Source organism: Apaloderma vittatum, unplaced genomic scaffold (assembly GCF_000703405.1).
Source record: "Apaloderma vittatum isolate BGI_N311 unplaced genomic scaffold, ASM70340v1 scaffold6063, whole genome shotgun sequence".
Lineage (NCBI taxonomy): Eukaryota > Metazoa > Chordata > Aves > Trogoniformes > Trogonidae > Apaloderma > Apaloderma vittatum.
Window position 1 is genome coordinate 36,533 of NW_009706303.1, and position 27,059 is coordinate 63,591.

The following is a 27,059-nucleotide window of genomic DNA, read 5'->3' on the forward strand; positions in this document are numbered from 1 at the left end:
AAAAAAATTACTTTAAACTAGCCGTATAGTAAATACTTGTTTCTTGTATTTCAGATGCTGTCTAAAATTCCTAAAAGTTTCAGGCCTTTTTATCTTTGTAGTTGTCTGCTCTGTAAGTATTGAATTTACAGTCCTTGCCTGGCTCCTATTTCCTTAGATTTAGTTCAAAATGAAGTGCGATATTTGGTCTCGGCTAATAAAAAAATTGTCTTTAGGATGGGGACAAGATGGCAAAATAACGCTGTGCAGGGCTTCCTGCCTAATCAGACCACTGCTTGGCGCACTAGGCACCACCGCTCTGGAACGTGTGGCAGGGCAAGCAGCTGAGTTTGAGGAGGCAGCTTAAATTTTTGTGTCCTTTACAATTGTTGAATTTAGGATGTGGCTTTAGATGCTGGCTAACACCTGAGGAATGCTCCTTGGAGAAACCATGTTGGGGAGGATGCACTAGCAATGGCAGTTCTCCGCAGTGTAAAAATCAGATGATGATGAGGGGATAGGCAGTTCCCTATTGGAGATGCCAGAGTGCTGCCTTCCTCTGCCAAAATCTTCACAAGCAGCAGAATCTTAGTCTGCAAGACTTGAGAAACATTTCAAAAAGTTGTGAGCTTACCCTTTCAGCTAGTGGGGCCACTAGATGACACTGTATTTCCCCAGATGTGCTTTCCATACAGATCCTTATTACAACTTTGTCCTAGGAGACACTTGGATAAAATACATTGAATATATTGCTTTGGCAGTATATTTACGGACAGAATATTACTCATCCTTGCTAAGTATCCCAGGGCTGCTTTTCAACTGTGCTGGAAACATACCTTAAAATACTGAAAGCAATTCTTACAATTTAATGTACAGTTTGAAAGAGCCTTGTTTAAGTATTTGAGGTAGGCTGAGCAGGTGTTTTCAGTTTTTGTGTTATTAAAGAATGTTTGTTTTTTATCCTTGCCCTAGATTTTATTTGGCATTTATCCAGATCAAGGTGTGCCCTGGCAGATGTTGGCTATATCACCTCAGGAAAGCTTCTGTATCCTTTCATTGAAAAAAACTCAACACCTGAACTGAAGTTTCCTTGATAAATTAGTTGAATGGGTGGGTGTTTTCTGTCTTATACCCTGAGAGGTCTGGGTGTCCTCAGAGCCTGAGCTACAATTAGGCTTGTCCTTTGACACAGACCACAGCTGTCTTCCCTATCCAAGTCATACTGAGTGGCACCTACCTCGGGGTGCCTTGTGGTGCCCATTCAGTCCTTGTATCCAGCCTCTGCATGAAGCCAAGAGTGTGGAAATGGGTTACGGACCCAGTGGGATCGAGGCCCGGCAAATAGCTGGGACCATGGTTAGGACGTGCACCTGGCTGCAGCGGCTGCACCCCAGATCAGATACATACTGTCATCTGTAACACGTGTAGTGTATACTGGGATCCTGATGTTGTCCAGTGAACTCCTTCGAAAGCTGAAAACTAGATAATTTGTGGTTATGTTTCCAGAACACCTTAGCCCAGCCATATGTGTGAATTTGTAGATCTTTTTCAGTGAAGGTGCAGATTCCTTTAAAATTTTCCACGCCAAATTGCTCAGTAGTGAATTTAAGCCCACAGATTGCCAAGAAACTCTTCAAAAGAACAAGAGATAGAATAACGCAAAATAAAAATGAATCATCGCAAGTGAATGTAGCCTTGAATGTGAAGTCTTTGAGTTGGTGAACTTTTCAGTTAGTGAACAAACAAAAACTTTTGCAAATAAACTACATTTCTTGTTCCTGCTATATTTCTAGTTTAATCAGTCTGATTCACAATCTACTTGGCTCCTATTTCACTAATGTTAAAAGATGATTCACATGTAGATATATTTCACAAGCTCCTGGGAGGTGTCTTGTTTTGAAAAGGTGTGGTAGGATTTAGTTTCTGAAACGCTGATTTTTTGCTATTTACCTGAGCAATTCCAGAGCTTTGAACAGGAAGAGTCCTTTTTAAATAGTTTTGTTTATTAGTAACCTCACTTCACCAATAATGTCACATTATAACTCAATAATTAGTAGGGTAAACAAGGAAGAAGAGGTTAGTGTTGAAGGCACTTTATTTATAAAAGTTGAGATTGTGTTTTGGAAGAAAGCAAGTGAACATTTAGTAGGACCTGTGACAACTTCAACTGTAAACTCCCATCAATATCCTGTTCAAATCAGTGTTTTTATCTTCCTTGAAACTCTCTTTGAAAGCTCCTATATATGTGTGGAGTTGAACAGCACCAGTCATGACCCAGTCTTCCAAATGAGGTCATACTGCCAGCAAGGCTTTAAGTTCAAGTTTTAGACAACTGTCATAGCATAGTTTGAGGATTTCCTCTCTCTCCACAGATTTTGGGTTGGAACCATAGCTGCTGCATTGTACACATTGACTTTGCAACCAGTTATTCCTTTTGTTTCTTTCAGGGAAGTGTTGATGGTACTGGGATTTGAGTACAAACAGGTGTTCCTGTATTTCACATTTTACCTATCACATCAGGATGCTTTGAGCCAAAGAGCTGTCAGTCAAAATATAGCATTTCCCTTTCTTACTTGAGAAACCCGGAGACGAGGCTTCTTAGTTTGTGTCAAGTGTGTTGAAAACTGGATATTCTGTCCCCTAGCTGAGGTCACTGAGCTGGGGAAAAATATGTGAGGGAAAAGCAATCTAGCAAATCTGTGCTTCATTTTTGAGATGATGTGGTAATTCAAGCAGAAGGGTCAAAGGAGAAAGATTACGTTTCTTAGTGATGTTTGGAAAAGTCACAAGCAATTCTGAATGTCATTTCATCGTTTCTGTCAGTCTTCATTTGCACAGAAGTAAGCTCATGTGGTTCTCCTCCACTTCGTTGCATAGTGAAGAAAATATTCACCTTTTTGGCTAGGCTGGGATAACATTAACCATTCACACAGCAGTGTTGAAGAAAGGATTTACGTTGGCTGACAGACTACAATGTTCCCTGTGGGCATTGGCCACTACTCTCTGAACGTCTACAAGAATTTCATGGTTGGCTGGCAGGTGTGCTGCAGTAGTCCTTGTCACAAAATCATTAGACATTATTATATGAGACTGCTTTGGGGGGAAAATGAGTCTCTAAGCTGATATGATACTAAATTATGCAAATGCATACTCTTTACCTCTTGCTTATGCCTCAAAAGCTATTAACAAGTGTTAATTGGGTACTAACCACTATGTATTTGGTTTTTAAAATTCCTTCCTTTGATTTCTATTACTTTCCAGAAATGCCCATGCACGTTGATGTGTGTGTTACTGATGTGTGCTCATGCATACAATGTGTCTGCATACGCTAGAAAAATCAAAACTAAGTTTGAAATAATTTTAAAACCTGAATTGAGTGATCTCCTTTGGACCTTATCCTTTGCCATCCTGGTGTCATGTATTCGTGTGTTTTCTGCCATGCCCATTAGATCTCAAGCTTGTTCAGAGACAAGACTTTCTGTTTCTGATGCTGGGATAGGTCTGCATCAGCTGTTGTGGGAGTGACCTACTTTTCATATGACATCTCTTTAGCACTTTACCACTTGATCTAGTTCCCAGTTGTTTATGTGTCTGTTATATCTTGTTTGAATTTACTCTAGCTGTTTTTCTTCCCATTCTCTCCTTTTTTATTAGCCCACTTGTATCTCCTCTTGCTCTACCCATCACCACGGGTACAAGCCTGGCATGTAGCATGGGAGTGTGCCGGCTGCAGTTTCTGAAAACAGCACCTTGCCTCTTGTAAATTAATAGAACCTTTGTGAGTCTATAAGGTCTGGTTGGTTGGTTGATTTTTAGTATGGATGTCCCTATTGTAATCAGATACAAATTCAATGAATTTAGTATAGCTTTTCAAAATAGCGGTAATATGGTTCCTTTTTGACAACAGTTGGTATTTACTGGCTTATAAATTCTAACAATCTAACACTCTCTAACCTCTCTAACACCAAAAAGAAATAAGTTTATACTGAAGCCTGGCATGAGGACCCTTCTCTGCAGGAAGGAAGATTCAATACACCAGCTGATGTAAATGTGTGACACATTTTCAGATCTTTTGCTCAAAGGCTGTATGTAAAGTGGGGAGCATCAATAATTAGTAAGATGATGTGCCTTTGGAAAAAGATTACAAAAATAGAATAAAAGATATAGAATCTGAATAAATTCCAGTGTTTCTTAGTTTAGGAACATGTACCTAATCTAAGACATGACGATTTTTATTTTCTCTAACCGTTGGCCATTCAAACCTTTAGGTAACTTCGTTCTGTTAACTGGTTGACTAAAGAGTGAATGAGAAATAGCCTTGTTCTTCTCCACAGTTTACACAGGTTTTTAGACTCAAGGAATCTTCTGAAATGCTAAATATATTTCATGTTTTTTTTCCTTTGTTTCTACAAACTTCTGCCTTGACCTAAGCAGAATTCTATTTTTGAATCCAACAATGTGGATCAGACAGCTGGAGAAGAACTGTGCACTAACTCATTGATTTGAACTAAGCTTTACAAAATCCAAAAGTTGTGGGGGTTCCTGGATGCTGTGAAGGAATTACTCGATCAAACTGTACCTCACTGTCTTTTAAAGAAGTGACTGTCTCCCTGGTAGTGCTTTCTTTCACTGTACCTGATAAAATTATTGCTGTTTCTACACTTCTCAATAGTAGAAATAATTTGTTTTAACAAGAAAAGGCAAATCTTCTTCCAGCACATTTTTTGTGCGATGAGTCTCATACCTACTTCACTGAGCTGTGAATTTCCATCTTTACTCTATCCCTTAAAAGTATTTCAGAAACAATCTTGTTTGCTTCCTTTTCAACCTCTGTGCTCCTGCTAGCTCCTGTTATAGATACATCGGTCTAGGTGAGGCAATTTAATTTTCTTTTTTCAGACTGATTGTCAGAACTTCCTTCTCTTGGACCTGAAACCTGATAATAACTGGGGAGTGGATTGTGATTTCTTCATGAGTCTGGCCAAGGACCCTGAATTTTTATAAATATATTTTAAAGCCTTTCAGTCCTGATCTGTTCGTTTGCTTTAAACCTTTGATATCTCCTCAGTAAAAGTTTTGGAGCAAAGGCTAACATTTTGCAAGGTGTATGTTGGCACAGCACCCAGTGTGAAGGTTTTATGACTCTCTTGCTCTACATGCAAAACAAAATTTAATGAAAATACATATGTGCAAAACAAAACATAATGTCAAGTCATGGTTCTACAGGTCCCTGGTCAGTCCAAATTGGACAAAACCAGAGATATCAAACTGACTAGTCAGTGGCCATTTTCACTAACTTACCTCCCTCCTCAGTAGCTCTGAGAGATGTCATCACATCCAGTCCAAGATTAAGATCTCAAATTCAGAAAGTAGATTTTTCTCAGTAGCAATAATATGTTGAAATTTACATCATAGGGTAGATATCTCACCTTATTATCAGATTCCTTGCTGAAATTTGACGAGATTGGTGCAGCTATGTTAACCATGAAGTAAAAAAAGGTCACCAAGAAAACTCATAATCATGCTGTGACCATTTGTGACCCTGAAAGTCACCTTTCCCACTCTCTTAACCAGACGTATATAAAGAAATAAAGACAAAGAGACAAAGAATATAGTCAAAATTTAGTAGATTTTTGGTTTCCATGGAGGTCTGAAAAATAGCTTCTTCTCCCAGAGAACAAATATTAACTTAATAAATAAAATAATCTTTCTAATCCCTTTAGTTCTTTATCCTCTTTGACTTTCTTTAAAATTCATTTTGTAACTCTAATTCTCTGCTGACAGACACTCCTCCATAATTTTTCCTTGCAAAACACATTTAAAAATAATTTCTGTTTGTTGATTCTGTTGGAAATGTACTAAGCATTTTGGCCTGCAGGCGATGTTCAAGCTGCTAAGTAGATGGATGAAGACCAGGACCACGTGTAGAGGCTGGCAAAGAAGCAGAATCTCAAGGCGTCATTGAGAACAAGCTATAGAAAAGACAGTTTATTAAGGACTCACAAAACTCCTAGAACTGATGTAGTACAGAGAGAAAAGATGAATCCAATGTAGACAAAAATGGAACCAGATTGTTGACACTCCAAAAAAGGGAAAAACAAAGGTGTGGGGCATGCTTCCAATGGGAAAACCAATAGGTATAGAAAAGTATGTCGTGGAACCTGGCACATTGTGAAAGGATGATGTAAAAGCAACCTCATAAGCTACAATCAGAGATAGGACATCTAAAGAGGAAAATGCAAAGAGTGAAGCAGAAATAACCCTAGTTAAGGACAACATGTGAAAATAGATACTAAGACCACCCAAAAATGCCTTGTTTAAAATGGTAATATCCTAGAGAAACCAGCATCAGTGACCTGTAGATAAATTAGCTTCAGCAGTATATGAAGAAACTTGGTGAAAAACAATCAATAGATACAGTATTCCCAAGGTATGTTTTACTGTAGGCAGAGTACGTGATACAAGTAGATGTTAAAGAAAGAATTAAACCATCCATCTGCATGCAACTATAACAGAGAATCTCTGTCAATCATGGCTCCTCAGCTATCTCTGCACATACTGAGTTAAAGGTATGATGGAGAATAGAGCAGGAACTCAGTATTTAGGGAGTGACTCATCTCAGCTACACCTGAATTAGTCATCCTAGGCTGTCTTCATAGTTAACAGAGAGAAATGATGTTTCTCATGACTGATTTCTCTCACCTTACATGGTGGTGGCCTAAAATGAAGCAATGAATTCCATGTTGAATGCACCCTCTTTTCACTGATTGTAATGGATTAACCATGTCAGTTGCAGATGTATGAACTGCAGAGAATGAAGACCACTTTAAACGTTTAGCCACTGCATCCCATTCCACAATGTTGTCTACATCAGCTACAAAAAAGTAAAGTGAGGAGGTGACTCTTGCACATCTTTCAATACCTTTTAGATTAGATTTAGATTAAATATTAGGAAGAAAATCTTTTCTGTGAAAGTGGTGAGACATTGGAAGAGGTTGCCCAGAAAAGCTGAGGTAGCCCCTTCCTTGGAAGTGTTCAAGGCCAGGCTGGATGGGTCTCAGAACAACCTGGTCTGGTGGGAGGTGTCCCTGCCTATGACGGGGGGTTGGAACTAGATGAACTTTAAGATCCCTTCCAACCTAAACCATTCTATGATTCTATGCTTCGAGGAGCAGCTAGTTAGAAAACCTAGATCAGAGACAAACAGCTCTTGATTTAACTCTGGACAGTGGACCCAATCTTGTGCCAGACATAAATACAGACAGCCACTGTGTAATGATGCACAAAGAACAGACAAACCCAAATCCCTTGACAGGATAATTCACAGCAGTAATATAATTTCAAGAATGGAACTACATAAAAATGAGGTAACTTAGATGAAATGAAATAAAAAATATCAGTTCTGGCTGTAAATCTTGTCAGGGAGATTTTTTTTGTGCTTTAAAGGCACACGCTGGAAACCACATTACAATAAAAGTTTGGACAAGACAGAAAGTCCTAGCATGGTTAAGCTGCAAAATAAAAGAGGATGTTAGAAGTAAAAATCTACTTTTGCCAAAAGTTACACAAACCTGAATGATTAAAATATAGAGGAAATCACATTTTGGCAATTTAAGGGAAATACAAAAGCAAGATAGGGCAGAACGAAAATATTCTGAAGAGCAGCTTCATAAAAAATTGCATTTTGATTCATATAAGCATAGCTGAAATTTTCTCCTGGTTTATTTTGATTCTGCCTTTCATAACAGCTGTGATCTGTTGCAGCCTAACAATGAAATTATGACAGTCTCTAAATATTGTTTGGATAAAGATAACTCTAATGGGATTTCAGAGCCTCAGTGCAGACGAGTGAATGATGCTCAGTCCCACTCGCAATCAAAGGAGAACCTGTTTTGCCAGACCTCTTTCTAATGGTTTTGTAAATGCACAGAAGAGAATATAAAAACTTCCTAAGCATCCTCATCTTTATAGAAAAAGAAGGAAGAAATGACTCTTTTTGAAAATAAGGTTTAATTTTTCCCCCCTTTTAATCTTAAGCATTCTTTACAATAGCTCCTAAATGTGTCATCTAGGTAATTCCATGATTTAAAAGTATTGCTTAAAAGGAAGCTGCCATAATTATATGCACCTGAAGATTTTTAAAGTAATAAATTACTGGCTACACTCCTAAAAAAAAAGGGAGACTGTCAAGATGTGTCCCAAATCGTTGGGTTAACGACTTCAGGTCATCAGGCCTTTTAGAAGGTATAATTAATGTCTCCAGTTAAATCTATAGCTATAGTTCCAGTTGTGGCTATTATTTTGTATTATTTAGGACACAGAAAAACCATGATGCCAAATCATTCTTAAAACTTTCAGAAACTGAAGACAACTCTTGTCATTTTTATCTACGCTGGCTTAGGGCTGTGTGTATAAATTCTCCTGACTGGAGTTAGTCTCCTGATTTGATATATCTGAGGTTATTTTTTTATCCTTTCCTTTGTAATTCCTTTAAGCAAGTAGGTGGTTGGGAGGTTCATTCTTAATGAACAGCATGTGAGTGACACTGGCAGTGATTGCTCTGCTAGCCATCCTAATCATGGTGACATTTATACTACATTTATATTACACTGGCTCCTTGCCTGCCACTAGATCTGCCAGGGCCTTTTTTGGATTAGTGCAAGAGACATCTCTTTTCTAGATCCAGTTCTCCTACCAGGAGTGTGGACAGATGGCAAAACCCTTTTAGAGATGAAGGACCCCTACGCAATACCACAAAGCCTTCCCCAATAGAGACTAGTCTACTGTGGATGACCTTACTGGGGCTCATTGGCAAGCAGGGCACAGCACTGCCCTGAGTCCCCTCTAACTATATTGTGTTTTTTCTTTTCCTGTTAAAATCTCTCAGTTCTGTGGGCAACAAGACGTCTTTCTAAGAAAACTCTTCTAGTAGGTATATGATATCGTACATTATGCCAGATGTTAAAACTGTTAAAATAGCCAAACACATGATTAAATCAAGAGAACATATAAGTATTAAATCAAGTATCTTCTCTTCCCTTAGGATTTTTTTTTTTGTGATGTCTTAGCTTTCTATCTGGTCATAGAGCAAAACAATTACAGTATCACTCTATTACAGTAACAAACAGTCTGTAAAATGTTTAAAATCTAATGGTTTCCCTCTTCCCCAACACACAGGGATGCTTCTTTCTCAACCATGCCAGAAGTAGACTATCACAATGCTATGTTTAAATAGTCCTAAATGTATTTGGACTGATAGATCCAGACTTCCAATGGATTTGTGGTTCATGGTTGGCTAAATTCTCTATTATATTAGAATAGGAATGTAGTTTGACCACACCTCATACTACATATCCAAAAGAGAAAGAAAAGTAGCTGAGGGAGCTGGTTCAATGGAGAGGGGCTTGAAAATATGCCTTTCAGATGTCTGGAGAATTGCGAGTAAAATTTGGCCGTAAAGTGAATCCTCTGGCATAAATAAGACATTGGTTTTTGGTTTAGTTTTTCCTGTGGTTGGAGCTACCACAGTGTTTTCCCCAGTACAAATTCTGTGATGTTTAGATTGCTTTGCTGGTCATGCAGCTTTTCATCTAATGTAAGCACTTAAAAAGCCTTACCTCTGTCTCCTTTTGTATTTCCATATGCCAGTTTGAAGCTTTGGTACATCTACAGTGTCAGCTGGAAGCCCTGGTGGTCTCAAAAGTCACTACAAAAGGACAGATGTATTTGTCCTGAAACCGTAGCTTCTGTTTCCTTGTAAACATGGGCAAAACAGTTGTATTTGGTGAGGAAGTAGACATCAATTTTCAAGTTTCTTAAGCATTTTAGCTGAAGAATGTGTTTTTCGATATAACTAATCTATATTTTTCTGGGATTTGTACAACCTATACTAATTTTTAAGAGAAATTTACACCTTAACAACTTTATTAACAGCTATGAATCTGACCGATTTTCGTGACTCTGCTCTGTTGAAGTTAGACATGGGAGGCCCATTTGTAGCAGATGTAGTTGATCAGCAAACAGAAGAATACATTGTAGTACAAATCAGCCAGACTGAAGATGCTGGATCGAGGAGAAGACGCCAGCAGCAGGTGATGGTCTTTAAATTTCTATCACTTTCTCTGACATATGTTTTAGCACTTGTATTTCCGTCACCATTTTGTGAATCAAGTGGTCATGATTTTCCCTGAAGTATTTCAATGTCAACGTTTGAAAATGTATAAATGTGAAGTTACATTTTCTTTTGTCTTTACAAGGCTTCCTTTAGGTTCCTGTATTAAAATTTTCTAGAACTTAAATCCCTTGACCGACACTTAGCATGGAAGTTCATGTGTTTAAAATTGGCAACATTTCAAAAGTTGTCTTGGAAGGCAGGGACAAGTGTGAAGTGCCTTTTTGCACTCACTGAACTACATTTTCACATTTTCTTGCAAATGATTTTCTCAGACGTGTCACATTTATTGGCTTTATTTCTCTTAAGGCCTTCTCATTGTTGATGTTGTTTGTAACAAGTTCCTGCTGCTCTCTCCCAGAGAGCTCAGCGAAGGAGCATCTTTTACAGCCTGTCATCCTATGTCACTGAAAAGCAAAAATAAGCTTCATCATTTAATAAATAGCATCGACATACAAACAACTGCCTCTCTTTCTGTGTATGCAACAGGCTGGCCTGCCTCTGCCGGGGACAGCACAGCTGCACAATGCCCTCTTACACCCCATCTCACAGTCTACAGCAAAAGAGGAGTCCCACGACCTCAGCATGGTGAACACCACCATAAGGGCAATTCCTCTCTTAACCCACTCACCCTGGTGATGAGGAGGCTGCTGTAGCTTGTGCTACTGACAGTGACCCCAAGCTGTCTTTGTGTTGCTGGGGGGCAGCCCATCTCTCCTCTCAACACCAGCATGTGACATGGCCAAAAGAATAGGCAGCCAAGTTAAATTCTCTGTGTCAGATGTTCCAAGTTGGCTGATTCATCTGGGTTTTTTTTTTTTTTTTTCTTTTTTTCCTCTTTGTAGCATACAGGATCAGGACAGGCTTAGGATTTAGGTTACAGTTAATAAAATTTGAAGTTTTTTTAAGTTTGTCCTCTTTAAAAAAGAGAATATATGTATATTCATTTAAAGAGTGTCTTTGGCTAAACTTGCATGAATATCAATGTGTAGTAACGAGTAAAGTTTCAGAAAGTGTTTATTTTTCTGAAATTTTGTTCCTTTCTGCTAGAAGATCAGTAAACACAATTTACCACAATTCTACCATGTCCTTGTCATAATATCTAGGGGTATGACATTGCTCCTGGGCCTTTGGGAGTGAGCCATATTGCTATATATCAGCCTCAATACCCTAGATGCTCCTTACAGTCAAGGCAAAATGTGATTTGTTAGTTCCTCTCTGGAGCACCTCCTGGAGGTGTCACTCACTTGGGAGTGAGGATGAGTTTGCTTTGGCCTGAGTGCCTGTAAATGTACTTCAGGTGGAATTAATTTAGACTGGTGTGCATTATGTCCTCTTCATAAAAAGTTCTCATAAATGGACGGGAGAGAGAGCAAAGAGGAATAAAACCCCACATTAGAGACATGCCACTTTCATAGAATCATGGAATGTGTTGAGATGGAAGGAACCATTAAAGGTCATCTAATCCAACACCCCTGCAGTGAGCAGGGACATCTTGAACTAGATCAGGTTGCCCAGAGCCCCATCAAGCCTGGTCTTGAATGTTTCCAGGGATGGGGCCTCCACTAGCTCTCTGGGCAACCTGTGCCAGTGTTTCACCGCTCTCATTGTAAAGAACTTTTTTCTAACATCTAATCTAAATCTACCCTGCTCTAATTTAAAACCATTGCCACTCCCCCTGTCACTACACATCCTTGTGAACACTCCTTCCCCAGCTTTCCTGTGGGCCCCCTTCAGGTACTGGCTTGGCACTATAAGGCCTGCCCAGAACCTTCTCTTCTCCAGGCTGAATAACCCCAACTCTCTCAGCCTGTCCTTGTAGGAGATATGTTCTAGTCCTTTGATAATTTTTGTGGTCCTTTCATTCATTTTTATTAATATTGCCAAATGTGACTCTCTTGCAGGCAGTGTACAACTGGTCTCTACCCTTAAGTTCCAGAAGAAATCGTCAAATCATCACAACTAGAACTTTTCAGATACAAAACAGGTTGGATAAGATACTGAGAAATGATCTGTTAAAGTAGTAGCTTATGTAGACTTGACTATGAAGGAATAGATAATATTTTAAAGACAGATAATATTTTAAAAATAATCTATCACTGCCTGTTTCGGAGGGGCAGGAAAGGATAAGTTCTTGTTGTTTTTTAAATGAATTTAGAAGGCTGGTTTATACCTGGGTTACTTTCCAAACAATGCTATTTAGAGGAATACAGTGAAAATGTTTGAAAAGTGGCTCGCAGTTATAAACATTTAACAGATACGTAGTTTTATAGGTACTCAATATAGAATTAATGCATAAAATCCACTAATGATATCTTATTTCAGAAATAACCAAACCTTCTTTCTTTCACCAGAGGCACCATGTTCATAAACATCCAAGCTTTCCTACAGGAGCCTAGAAGTGTTCCTCTCTCCATGAAGCATCAATACCTTCATGCAAATATAGAGGCACAAGTAACAATTGCCTCCATCATCTTAGTAGGTGTCTACGTGCTGATCATACTGGAAGTAAGCCAGCTTTGTATCTTAGGTTTATTTTCCCCCTACCTTGTAACTTGAGCACAAGGAAGAGTTTTATTCTTGGGCTTTAATATTGATCTGAAATGTGTGTATGAACCCTTGCTGTATAATCAGTGGTGCTGACGGTATGAATAAGTATGTGTGAAGTAGTTGGTCTGAACTGTAACTGATATTTGACAAGTTATATTAATGTTACGGTGATCTTGTGTATTTTTCTATTAGGATCTATTAGTGTTTTTAATATTTTAACAAGATTATAGTTTGGCTGTGAGAGTGAAGATAGGTCTGGGTTATAAAAGGTGTGAATAATCTGTTTTTAAGTTAATTATTTTTTAATACAAGGTCAAAGGAAAAAAGATTTGTTTATTCTCTTCTCTAAGATACCTGAAATTATTGAGTTTAGCATACTCACAGAGGGTTAAACTGAGCACACTTTTTAACGAGTGACGTTTAGAAATTCTTTTACTGTATTATTTAAAGAGGAAATGGAGTTTGAGTTAACATGAAGACGTCAAGGGATGGGGAACTTTAGACATATACTCGTTTGAAAACCTTGAGGTACCAAACCCAGTGAAGATGCATTACATCAGCACTAAGGATGGGAAAGAAGTCAGAAACACCACAGGGCTCCAGCTGACTTCTCTAAACTGAAAACACTTACTGTCTGATTATCTTGAAACAAAGAACAGATGTGGGGGGAGCATTTTTTTTTTTTTAAATTCACGTGATAATTCACATTGTCAGTGAATTCTCCAAGTTGAGTCAAACCTGACTTACACTAGTATGAAACAGAAGTGAATCAAATCAAGTCTACAAGGTGTTCCACAGTAAAACTGTCCAGCATGCTGATTTTTCTTCCACATCCCTTGCATATCTTAAGATGTTCATCCTGTTACTCATTTAAAGGGAAGATAGGTAGTTGAACAACTTCTAATCAAATATCAGTAATAGACACACACAACATGACAGATGCTTTAGACATTTAGATTTCATCATTCAGCAATGGTGGTTTATTTATGAAGCTAAAATTACCTCTTTGTACTTTATAAATGAGCAAATGGATACGGTATTAACGGTGGAGGGAGGCTGGACTAGATTTTACTATAAATGCATGTAGGCATGCAGCGTAGCACCAAAATATTTTTAATATTTTTAAATGCAGCTTTTATTTTAAAAAATTCCCAACTATGCAACCCTTTAGCAACTGTGAAAACATTAGGTTTTGATGTATATAAAGGGTGGTTTCATATTTGCATCCTAGAAAGCTGCTTTGGAACAGTTCATGTGTAAAAGAAAATAAAGGCTGGAGGATGAAAAACAAAGCCAAGGCAAGCATGTCTTTACCTATGGTTTTGAAGAAAACAACTCATTAGCTTATTTTTTCTGTTAAAAGGGGAAGGAAAAATTTCTGTTGTTGGCTGAAAAATTATTTCTGCAAATTCAAATGTAGAGGTAGATACTTAGAGGTAAACTTTTTTGAATTTTAAGTGTAGAAAGTCGTCCCTTGCATTATGATGTTAGCTGGTTTCTCTAAAACATCCGTAGGGATGACAAATGTTACAACCAGTGTAAATTTTAAACTATAAACATATAAGGTGGAAATGGTTATAATAGAAACAAAACTTGACTTTTTTTTTGCTTCCCTCATGGATCTCTTACAAGAGATAGGTATTAATATTGTTAGAGTTTGTAATAATGGCTTACCTTATATTCAGTATTTATAACATTAGTGCCTGAAGTCCTGCTTTCTCAACACATTGCACTCTCTATTCCATTAGCAGTTATCACTGTTAGGGAAATCAATTGGTGTTGCTGCAGGAGCGATCTTTCATGGATTTTCATTTTCAGTGTTGCTGCTTCCCACCTTTTATCAGCCTTTATTAGTTTCCTGTGGTTTATTCATTATCATTGGCAATACAGGTTCAACTTCAAACAGTGTGGACACTCAAACAAGTTTCAGAGCTATATTTTCACAGGATTTCTTGTAACGATGCAGACAGAGGAAGCATGTCTTCTGTTCCAACTCAAGGGAGCCATCTGAAGGCTATCCCTCTTGCTCCTCCTGCACAGCCCATTTCCCCAAACATGAATCGAAGATCTTGTGCCCAAAACTTCCTCAGCTACACTGTCCTCTTCTTTTAACCCTTACTCTTCCTTCTGCCCTTGCTCTTTGCTCCTTAGTCACCAGGGAGCTTGCAGGAGAACAGCTTCTGCCTCCTGCAGACACAGGCGATAGGAAAAGCTGATGCAATAAGAGGTTCCACAGGGAAAATGAAGTGCATTTACTGTAAACTGTCCTCTTCTCCAAACTTGCACCACTGTGAAGACACAGGGTAAACTCTACTTTGAGGTAGCTGTTTGTTTGTATGCTGGCATCAAATTTCTAGGAGGTCAAGGTATGACAAGTACCAGTCCTTGTTGGTGGAAAAGCCTTACTGTCTCAAGACATGCTCTTCTTCAGAAATCAGGTTCAACTTTGTTGAACTTTATTTCTTCAGACATTTGTTTTAAGTGTTGTTTCTTTTGAAACTAATTAAGTGTTACATATTCATAAAATATAAATATGCTTCTAGTAAAAGATGACTCTTTTTCCTCTTTGATTTCTGATGATTTCTTTTCTAATGCTTACCATAAATACATATATTTTCTTACTTCACAATCCTGCTCTGCTCTTGAAATTTTACTATATTTCTTCTAACTCAGTTTAGCTGGACATCTCTTAGATGCATATTCTGTTTTAAATCTGTGAGTTCTTTCTCCCCCTAATCATTCTTTCCTTCAGTAAAAAGGCATTCAATCTTTTGAAATTGACTTTTCTTCAAATACCGATCAATCCCCTCTTTGCATTTCAGTATTCTCTTTCCTCTCCTTCTCCAAGAGGAGAAAGAAGAAAAAAATGTTCTGCTTCTTGTGGTATTTTTGAATTACTCTAATCCTATCTATACTAATTTAAAGACTTGTTGAAAACAATGAAGTATGTTACTTTGTTCTTGGAAGCTTACACTGCACAGGAGATTGAAATAAGTGTATGTTAAAAAAAATAATTTGCCAGGTTTACCTTTGTTGATCTCAGCTCTACCTTCTGACCCTTCACGATTACTGAGGAACATAGGTAAGACGGGCTATGAGCATGTTTTCATGTGAGTCTACAGGGACATCTGGTGTAAAGTGCTGATGTACAGAGCTGTACACTGATGTTGCTGTACTAATTTAGTTCATAACGTACTTCAGGAAAGCGACTTTCTGATTTTGATCCTCAATATGTGTTCCCTCTTTTGTTTGAGAACTTGAAAAAAAAAACTTAGAAAATTTCACTTTTACACTTTTCTGCTCCAGACATTTCTGTTCTTTCATCTAAGACTGCTTTCTGGTTTTTTGTCATCTTTGCTTTCCAAATCCTTTTCCTGTGTCTATAACTAAAGTGGCTGTTTAGACCTCATTCACTCAGATTCAATAAGCAGTGGTGTATGGTTGATTTTGGTGCTACAGCATAGTCAAGGAAAAGTAGTGTGGATAAAATCTCATTGTTTCCTGTTCACAATACAATAAGACATCTTAAATTCTTCCTCTTCTGTCTGTTTTTGTATAGGTACACAGAGAATGAGATAATGCACTGGTTATCCTGAAAAGAAATCTATCTACTTATCTATATCTTAAAATATCTGTGAATATTACAAAATGTTACTGACATTTAGAAAAGTATTTGTTGATAAAGCTTTTATTAGTAATTATTAACTGCATATTTGTAGCTAGGTTGGAGCTGCATTCATTAGAGTTGTTAAACATTTATTATTAAAAGACAGAGGTAATTAATTTGAGTGAATTGTTGTGTGCACTTGCCCAATATTTTGTTTTAATAGTGTATTTGATTTGTGTTGTGGGTTAAAATGGAGTGTTAGCTATTTATGATACTTAAATAAGCTAGCAGAAACAAATATGAAGGTAATGGGCTTTTAAAAGCTAATTTATAAAACATTTTATTTAGTCAGGATAAAAGGCAGAATAACATTCATATTTTTTTTTTTTTAAGAGATAGCGATAGCACATCAAATGGCAGAAAAGTGATAGCAGCAAATATCAGAAGTTCTGTAAAGGCCTCCATAGGGCTTGTTTTATCAGAGGAGCTATCATTTAGTTTTGTATCCTGTCTTGCAGGTAGCCCTAAGAAAGGTCTTGCCAGGATCTTTCAAATGACTTTTTAATGATCTGACATCTTGAATAACATTTACATGTCTGTTGTATTTCTCCTTAAACCACAAATACTTGCAAGTGCAAGATCTGACTTTAATAACTTTATCTTCTTACTAAGATGAAGTGTGGGCTTATAATCACAATTTTTATTACTTTAATGGAAATGGAGAATGTCAATTTCTCTCCATATTACTTTTCTATTATTAACTAACTTAAATTATGGATAAACATCCCCTAAACTTAATTTCCTTAGCTCAAAGCAGAGCGATTTTTAATAACATCCAACCAGCAGAAATTAGCTGTGGTCAGCAAAACTTTTATGTGGTTGAGCCTGACCATTTTCAAAGCACTGTGGGCTGGCTGAGCCAGTGTTTCCTTGCAGGAAGTATTTTTTGTGAATGAAGTAAGATGTTTGCTATTGCTGCTGTCTATGCTCACACAGTCCAGTTTTTGCTTATTTGCAATAATGAGGCTATTTATTTGCATGTGGAAAATTACGCTTCGGAGAGAGAATGGGGAAACAGAAGAAATAGTTACAGGTATACAAAATATAATACTAATTGATGGCAATAGACTAATCTTGAGGGAGAATTTTTTCAATAAGGAAAGTCACAGAAACTAGTGATCAGCTTACACAGTATGGTTTCTCACTTCCTATCCATTCTCATATTGATCTGTCTTTAAATATATAGAGAGGAGAGTGTGGATTTGAGTGTTCCAACTTCCACATATATCCTACCAAATGTTTGGTACAAAGGGACAACAGAAAATCAATAGCCTCTATTGGAAAAGATGTGTAAAAAAGAAAATCATAGCTGCTGTTCTCCTAGTCTTTGTGGGAAAGGCTCTTCTCCTACTGCTACTGCTTTCATTTGTGTTAGGAGGGAAAAATTGTGAAAAGGAATTAAAACACTGCTGTAGGAATTGGTAGGAAATTCGGAGCAGGTTATCAGAATAAGCCATCTGTCCTCTTTGGTGAAGAGCCCAAGCCATACCTCATGGGCAAGAATCAAAGTCTGCCCCTGAGTTCCCCCTGTCTGGGGTGGGAGGGAGCAGAAGAGCCCAAGATGGGGGCAGAGCAGGAAAGCCAGTGCCCCTGGGCCTGCTGGCCAACTTCCAGTGGCTAACTTCTGTGCCCTTCTGCCGATTTTCCCTCTTTGAGAGACTACTTGTCCTGACCTGGGGAGGAAGAAGGCTGCCTCGATATTTTCTTGATTATCTGCAATGTTTTACACTGAGGTGGAACGGGGCTGGTTTGGAGTCCTGATAACCCTAAGCCACTATTAGCATTCAAAAATCTAATCTTTCCTTTCATTTCCTTTTCCCTTTTCCCTTTTCCCTTTTCCCTTTTCCCTTTTCCCTTTTCCCTTTTCCCTTTTCCCTTTTCCTTTCCATCTGAAAATATGCAATATAATGAAGGCAGTCTTGCAGTCCTTACAAATAATGCTTTCAGGACATAAACTGAGGATGTGCATTGTGGATGACATCAAGAGACATGGAGCAGGAGGAGGGTTTGACCTCTGTGCATTTTAAAAGGTTCAAATTCCTTCAAAGCAGCTGTGCAAGAGGATTTCAAGTTGAGCATGGGATCAGTACCCTTGACCTGCTGGGATTTCTATCACTTAGGTAGAGCAGAGCCACTGCCTCTGACGGGGAGGGTCCAATGGGACAGAGCAAGCACCAGTTAGATAAACTACGGGCATTTTTACCAGCTGTAACTGCAATAAAGAAAGTGTAAAGGAAGCAGAGTGCTGTAAGACCAGGACAGGATAAGTTTATATTCAAATAGAATACAGTATAACAGCAAGGAAAATCCTCAGCTGGATCTCAGCTTGATATGTTACAACAATTGTTTTGTATTATTAATCCAGTATGAATGTTGATTTTACACTGACTGTTGACTGTCTAATTGTTATATCTATCTTGGTAGCAGTTGAACTCTCCTTTGAATATGTGCTTTAAGGAAAAACATCTTCTGGGTGCTATGATACTTCCGTAGTACGTAAATTTGCCTTAATGAAGAACTTAATAGGAAAAAGTTTCCACTGGATGGTGCTGCTTGCTATTCTAAGGGCTCAATAGGACTGTCTGCCTTAAAAGATGCTGTCACCTCAGCTCCACTCTTTGCAGAATGCCATTTTTTTTAAAAAATAACAGGAATCATATTTTCAATACTGTGTAAAAGCTAACTTCCAAATTTCCATTTTCTATTTTCTATTGCCTCTTAAAACTAATTTTGAATCATATTTTGTTCAATTTCTGAAAAATTGTCAAGCAGAAATGTGTTGTCCTGCCTTGCATACTATCTGTGTTGTGGCTTGTTTTTTTTCCTTTCTATTTGAGACAGGCAATAGAACATTAAATTACCTTAATTGAATGATGCTGTTCCAACCTGCCCACGGCAACCAGAGGAGTAGAAAGCCATGAAATCTTAAAATTTTAACAAGATGTTAGAGTACACATACACTTCTAATGTACACAGACAGGGATGAGAATCACACAGCTTATTTTGGGGCCTCAAATGGCATCTTCCTTCAGCAACAAAAGTGAATGAACAAACATGAGAGAGTGTAGGAGGAAGGCTTGGAGGGAGATAAAATGACATGATCTAAACCAGAAAAAATATCCAAGGGAGAAAACTGGAGTGAGAAAGAGAGGAGATGTCAAGGGTGAAAGACTCTCAAGAGGAACTGCTGGCTAGAGCAGAAAGCTCCCTGTAAAGGTAATGTGTGTGCTGCTGTTTGCCCTACTGTTATTCAAATTATATAACTGTAATTCTTTATGGTTGTATTACTCCAGGACTAAAAGGTGGCTGACAAAGTTTCTCACAGCAAAATTAGAATAGGTTTGTCCCTCACTTTTTTGATTTGCTCCTTGAAATTTCTTTACTAGAAATTCACAATCTCATTAGTCTTGCGGATGCAGAGATAACCGAGGATAACAGGTGGTAGTATCTTCTCCAGTCTCAGGAAATCTTCTGAAACCACAAATATTATGAGAGCAATGCAATACCTACAAACAATGCTTTTAGGACACAAAAAGGAGGGTTTGCATTGCAAAGGATATCTAGGCCTGTGGAGTGTATGGAGGCAGCAAATCCTGCTGAGGCAGGTGCTGGAGAACTAGATTAACCCTTGCAAAGGTGTCTTGCAAAATGGTTTTGGAAGACTGAAAACTTGTTGCCAGGCCAGCCTGTTAATATACAACAGCTTTGGTCATGTCAGACCACAGTAGCAGTCTGATGATTTTCTAGGTAGCAATGTTAGTCCTTTACTGGCTCATGACCAGATCTTTCTGCTTTAGTCACATAGCAAATGTTCTTTGTAGCTAAGATATTAGAGGAGTGACATGCCTTGGCACATGAAAATGATCATCATCCTTTTTTTCCACAGGGCTCTGCTTTCTATTATATCTGACCTGACTTAAGGCTCTCTTCTATAGAACATCAGCTTGTTCATTTCTGTGTGCCTCTGTCCAATTTCATATTAAGTCAACCCCCCCCAAATTTATAGCAAATAAAAACACTGACTTTTAAAATTTCACTCTGAGATGCTCTCAACCTATCAGATATTACTAAGTATTCACCTTGTCATGTTTCCAGGAGGTGTATAAAAATAATTTTCTTACATCAAAGCCATCTCAACAGGTAGAGGCTGACAAACATCCACCTATGGCTGTAATGACACAGATATTGTAGAATCTTCTTTTTTTGTATGAATCCAATAGAAATATTTACTACATGTGATCCTACACCTTGTTACAGCTAGTCTTCATTAGCCATATTTTGAGGTGAGGGGTTATTTCAAAACCTGACTCAACTTTTACAAGTTTTTACAAGTCAAGCAGTCATTTCAACCTCATCATATGGGAATAATCTCAGGTTGAGTAGATGTTCTTTATAGAATCTAATTTTTTGATTTAAGAAAACCAAACAAGTCTTCTAGGATTGGGTGTTAGTCTGTAAAAAGAGCTTGTTGAATGTATACAGAATGTTATTTTTTAAAGAGTTATATCAGTCATTTATTGTGCAATTAATAAGAATGCATTTTAGTACTAAAACTTGCAAGGCATACTTTTAAGCAAGGCATGCTTATGTACAGTAGCGCAGTTTTGACATATTTTGACTTATAAAAATGAGGTCAATAGTAAGATTTTCTAGAAATTTAACCTACTGTAAAGTCTTATTTTGTGCTGCATCTGAGTTGAGGCCATCCCAAGCACAAATACAGGCTGGGCAGAGAACAGATTGGGAGCAGCCCTGAGGAGAAAGACTTGGACATGTTACCTGATGAGAGGGTCAACACGAGTCAGCAGTGTGCACTTGCAGACCCAAAAAGCAAACCATGTCCTGGGCTGCATCAAAAGAGTGTGACCAGCAGGTCGAGGGAGGTAATTCTCCCCCTCTACTCTGCTCTGGTGAGGCCCCAGCTGGAGTACTGCGTCCACTTCCGGAGTCCACAGTGCAAAAAGGACATGGATCTGCTGGAGCAGGTCCAGAGGAGGGCCACAAAGAGGACTCAAGGGTTGACGCACCTCTGCTATGAAGACAGGCTGAGGGAGCTGGGGTTGTTCAGCTTAGACCAGGGAAGGCTCTAGAATGACCTAAGAGTGGCCTTCCAATACATGAAGAGAGCCTACAGGAAAGCTGGGGAAGGGCTTTTCACAAGGGCTTGTAGTGACAGGACAAGGGGCAATGGCCTGAAAGTGAAAGAGGGTAGATCTAGATTAGATATTAGGAAGAAACTTTTCACCATGAGGCTGAACGGGGCTTTGAGAAACTTGAGTTGGTGGGAGAGAGGTGTCCCTGCCCACAGCAGGATGGTTGGAACTAGGTGATCTTGAAGGTGCCTTCCAACCTTAACCATTCTATGATTCTATGATTCACGTGTCTACATGCATAGAATATATATAGATAGTGTCCTGATATGCAGACGAAGATAAATAGCTGTTCTTGCTATCACTGATTTTTGTGAAGCTTGTAGTTGCTTTGGTATCCTTGATGCACATCATCTTTCAGCAGCGGTACGCTATGTGCTTGCCTCAAGAGCTGCTTTAGTCCATCCCTGAATGCTGCATCAGTACAAGCCATACTTGCTAAGCTAGGTCAAGCAATTCCCTTTTCCTTTATTAAAATCCCTACAGGTTTTTCTTGCTACTGCTTAGCTAACTAATTCTAAGGCAATTAATTTCCTGTTATCATTCATTTTGCAATAGATGTTGAGACACATCCCCTGTAAGGGGTTCCCATGTGCTGGGAAAAGTGCCCTGTGGCCAAAAAATCTGCAGAACTGCTTCTGCAGAGCTTGTGTTGGGAGAAAACCAAAGGGAGGAGGATGAGGAGGTAAAGCATTAGCTGCCATGGCCAGATGAAGGGTAGGAGCTTTGCTTTCACTAACTGGTATAAGTTAGATGGTGTCTTTAACATAGGTGAGCATGAAAAAAGTCAAATAAATGACATTGACCTTCCTCTTCTGCTGCTCTGATCTCATGTGTACCTGACTATATCCCATATTTCTAGTCTATTGGATTACATTTTGTCCAAATTGTGCAGTCTGCCAGAAATAAAACAAATTTTCATGGATGGAGAAATTGATGCCATTCAGCTTTGAAGTGGATCTGTTGCAGGTCAGAGTTCAAACTAATGCAAGGCTTAAGCCCAAATTTTCAGTTATCTTGATTGACAAACTTAGAAAATTACCTAAATTAGTTAGATAAATTACCGTTGTTTTTTTCTGCAAATTTCGGTTTTGATTTCAGCTTCTGATACCAGTTTCAGGCTTTGATGTTAATTTTCCAACCTGTAAGTGGACCAAATACATGCAACATGAAAAACTGAAGTTTCATCTGTATTCTGCTAAAACAGTTGGAATAGTCTGAACCAAAGCAGACAACCAAAACTTGCAAATACATGACAACAAATTATAAGATAATCTTTGTCAAGGGATCTGGCTCAGGAGTGTGTTTCCAGAGGCAGTCAGGCTAGTACCATCTTGATTATTTTTTAGAAAAGCAAAATCATTGTCTTTGAGAAAAATGTCTTTCACTGCTGAAAATATCTTCTTTTAACCCAGTAAATCTGTATTAAAATATAAAAAGGAGTACATATGAAACATGAAGTCAGAAAAAAAATATCGTGGAGCAAATTTTACTCCCCTTCTCTCTTGCCTTGTCCCCTGAAAAGAAAGAATTGAACAAGAGATGCTATAAAGTCTAGGAGGAATTTGGCTATTGATTTATAGGGAAGGTCTCATCTGCTCCAGAGGTAGATGGAAAATGCATAAAATCCATATGTAGATATAGGCTTGGGAATAACTGCCTCCTGTTGAAATGCAGCAGTGCCTTCTCTCTACTAAATGAAAATTAATTTCTTAGTAAAATACGTAGTTTAATGCATCAGGCTTCACTGGAAACAAAAAGGATAAGAAATGAATTAAAGCTGTATTTGAAGCCTGACATTAAAGTCACTGACAGTCATCTTTCAACTGCCATTTATTGCTTATAGAGAGAGGCTTGTGAAATAAAATGTTTGGTATGATGTATCATTTATCAAGTATCTTCAGAAGCACATTTTGGAAATATGCATGCCCTGGATTTCAGCTGGGAAATTTAAGCTCTGAAATAACATATAAGTCACCATTCAGTTGGCTTCTAAATAATTTCTTTTTATTCCTGGAGCACCGTGCAATCTCAAGTGTTTGGAATCTTAAATGATTTTTATAATGATGCTGTTGCAGTCTACCAAAAGATTTGGTGAACTTTGTGCAAACATTCCAAAGCACTTTCAGATAGATAAATTTAAATTCGTAGAAGGTCTAGGTTGTCTAAACGCAGTTTACATTATAGCTCTGGAAATGTGTGTTTTTAATAATATCAAGCACAAAGACTTGTGGCATAAATGGTTTGGGTTGCTTTCATATCCCACCTTAAATTTGACTCCTGAATTAAGAGTATGGAAACATTCATAGAGAGCCAACATTCAGTACATTGTGTTTGTCACACAGCAGGCATCCATAAGACAAACTTTCAACAGAACGATTTTTTGTGAAACAAAGTCATTAATGGAAGTTTTTCCTAATCTTTACCCGTTCTGAACTAAACCTGTAGCATGACCAGATGATGTTGCTATCACCACGCCTACATTGTTGATGTTGTTTTTAAGAGTGTCCATTGTGGCAGCTTTTGGTGTTTTCATTAGTTATATATATTTTTTTAAATATCCAATCCCTTTTTTGAAGACTTTTCAGCTCTCAGCCTAGTGCTATCCTGTAGCAGTGAGCTCTGCAATGTGCATTGTTAAGAGTGAAATCCAGGCTGCATTGTTTCCAGTAGCTGTTCATATTGAGATAACTGTCCGTTTGTAAAAGGCAAGCACCATCCTTTGCTGTTTTATTAAGTCAGCACTGCTAGGCACTCTTCAGACAAAGATAAAGATGATGGTGGTGAAGATTTCCCTTATAAAATTTTTATTTGGGGTAGGAGGTGGAGAACCCAAGCCTGCAAGCTGATAGACTAAAAGCTTTGTATCTTCCTTGTCTGTCCTGTCTTTTTTGTCTTAATGGTCATTGATTGTTTTTTTTTTAAAAAAACTTTCCAGAAAATGAGGTGAGGAACTTTTCTAAGAAGTGAATTTTACATAGTGTGCTAAAACTGACTGAATCATTGAAATGTAAGGATCCAAATGTGGGATGGAAGAAATAAAAGTGAGAAGAAAATAAGAGGTCACTTTGACAGGTGGCTTTGACAGAATGAGAAGGGCCAGAGAGGGTGGATGGGAGCATGTAAGGAGGTACTTATGTGCAAGAGAGCGCTTATTTATATGCAAGAGAAATGCAAACAAGAGGCAAGTTGGAGAGGAAGTGAAAGATAAGGCAGAAGAAGAGCTGCTATGAAATGTGCAGGATGAAAGGATTTTGTCAAAGGAATGTGTACTGTGTAGCTGAACAGTGGTCCTCACAAGAGTTTATCAGTGCTTGGAAATGGATTTTGAAATAGCGGGGAAAATGTAGGTACCGTAATAAGACCCACAAGAGATATTTCAGTGTCTTTGATGAAGATACGTTATGCCAAATCTTGTACCTGAGCTCTGTCGCCCTGCTACTGAGGTAACTTCTGGGCCACCATTGTTTTCTGCTTCTGTTCCTAGCTTGTAAAATGTCAGTCAGGCTGATGCAGCCAACCCAAATTTGTGATCTTATAGGCAGTTCCTATTTGCTAGAGAAACTTTTTATAAATCAAGGTTCTTTCAGTGTAACTGTCTTTGCTTACTAGAAAATGCACAAAGGTATGTATTTTCTCGAACATGAGAAGGATCAGATGAACAAAGATGATTTCTCACTTAATCTTTCAAAATATCTTTACATTCAGAAGTCTACCAAATCTCTCGGCTTCCCTGGGGCTAAACATCTGTGTTAATTTATTTCTGAGCTCTTTCAGTTCTATATCTGAGCTCTGAGATTCATCCTGAAATGATACTCATCCTCCTGCCAGGCTTCAAAATGTTTTGGATCATATCTGTACAATTTTCCAAAAGTATACTAATGGAATTTTACCTAATATAATGCCTTCTAAACGTTTATTAGATGGAACTAGATGGAGCTGTGGTTCAAAGAGTGTCACAGTTTATAACCTGCATCTCTTAATTTCTCCATTTGCAAGATTTTAAAAATACCTTTACAAATGTATTATTTTTTTTTTGGCATTTGCTTCATGGGAAAGGAAAATTAGTAAGTAGACCATTCTTTCCTAAACCTCCCCAGATCTCAACTTTTGAGAGAATGTAATTGCGCTTTTGGGCTTTATGTTGCTATATAACTTCTTCTTGATAGTTTGCTGGAATTAGAGTTGTATATTTGACAATGTTTTTGTAATAGAGCTTTGCACCTGAGTAGTCCTTGTTCATTTTTCAGGATATACATTCGTATATCCTTGAGATATCACCAGGATGAAAGAACTGACAGATGTCTCCATTTGTATATAACTTTTCCCCATCTTTCTGCAGAAATTAAAGCAAATTTCACCCATAGGCGACAGCAATCTCTTGGAAATTGAAAATGCAGTCATCCTGATGTATGCAATTAAGTGTACTATGGTGACAGCATAAATGTTTATGTGGAAATAGGCAAAAAACGTCTAAAGCAAACCAAATCTCAGAAACCTCACAATATCCAGGAACTGCAAAAAGAGCTCTCTAACGTGGCGGGTGATGAGGTGAGGAGAGAGCTTCCAGTCCAAGGATGGCTGAGGATTCCTAGTTAGTTCACCCTTGACCTCACTTTGCCCGGCTAAGAAGGTGATCTCCTGCCCTAACTGACGCCTCTGCTTCATGACTGTTATTAGAGGGAACTGTAAGGTCTCATTGCTGCACCACCTTGGCAGCCACAAGAACTATCGAATCTTATCGAATGCTTCCCACTTTTGCAGAATGAGAAGGACCATACGCGTGTGTTCGTGACAATGCTCTGAAAATGGAAATCAAAGATGAAACAGGGGCTTATGACGCACATTTCTGTGGGAGCTGTAATCTGTGCTATATACTTCTAGACCATTAGGACATAAAAACCTTGATGTAATCTGCTGCTTTATCATAATGAATTTGTTACTTTCCAGTGCATTTTGAAGAAAAACATAGGAGAAGGAGACAGATATTTCTTTTGACTCTTAAATTAGTCATTTATATATTTATTTTTCTAGTGATTTAGTAAATTACTTATTCGTTTACCATTACTATTAAAGACTTATGCTCAAGGACAGAAAACAAAGCCACACCTTCCACATTTTCAGGGGATACTTGCTTTTATATTTTCTTCCTGAGAATTTGATATCTTCCTTTTTTCTTTTCCTTTATAAGCAAGTAGGAGAACCTTGAGATGTCCACATCCTACTGTTTATTATCACCAAAATATTACTTATGAAATTAGGAGCAAATGAAATATTTCTAGACTGTCTTATTTCTTTCTCCAAAATAATTCTGACTTCTGTCTGAATAATATTTAAACACATAAATAGTAAATGCCATTAATTAGATTTGGTCTTCTTTGTAGAGTGATTTTCATTAATTGCATTCGTACTTTAACTGAGTCATTTTACACAATCTGTGATCTCCCAGACATGGTGGATTAAATAACTACAAATGAGCACTTGGAGGAAAAAGCACATTTTCAGGGGATGCTTGCTTTTATATTTTCTTCCTGAGAATTTG

General features: G+C 38.0%; 1 protein-coding gene across 1 annotated transcript in view; it reads left to right on the top strand.

Annotated features, from left to right (window-relative positions):
- Positions 1-12,658, top strand: part of OCA2 (oculocutaneous albinism II) — a gene marked incomplete at its 3' end in the record, with an annotated part of 39,703 nt that extends 27,045 nt beyond the window's left edge. The window contains exons 4-8 of the mRNA XM_009865724.1: positions 55-112; positions 952-1,024; positions 9,913-10,070; positions 12,055-12,137; positions 12,505-12,658. Of these exons, the coding sequence (XP_009864026.1) occupies positions 55-112; positions 952-1,024; positions 9,913-10,070; positions 12,055-12,137; positions 12,505-12,658 (526 nt within the window). The remainder of the gene's footprint in view (positions 1-54; positions 113-951; positions 1,025-9,912; positions 10,071-12,054; positions 12,138-12,504) is intronic.
- Positions 12,659-27,059: the final 14,401 nt, after the last annotated feature.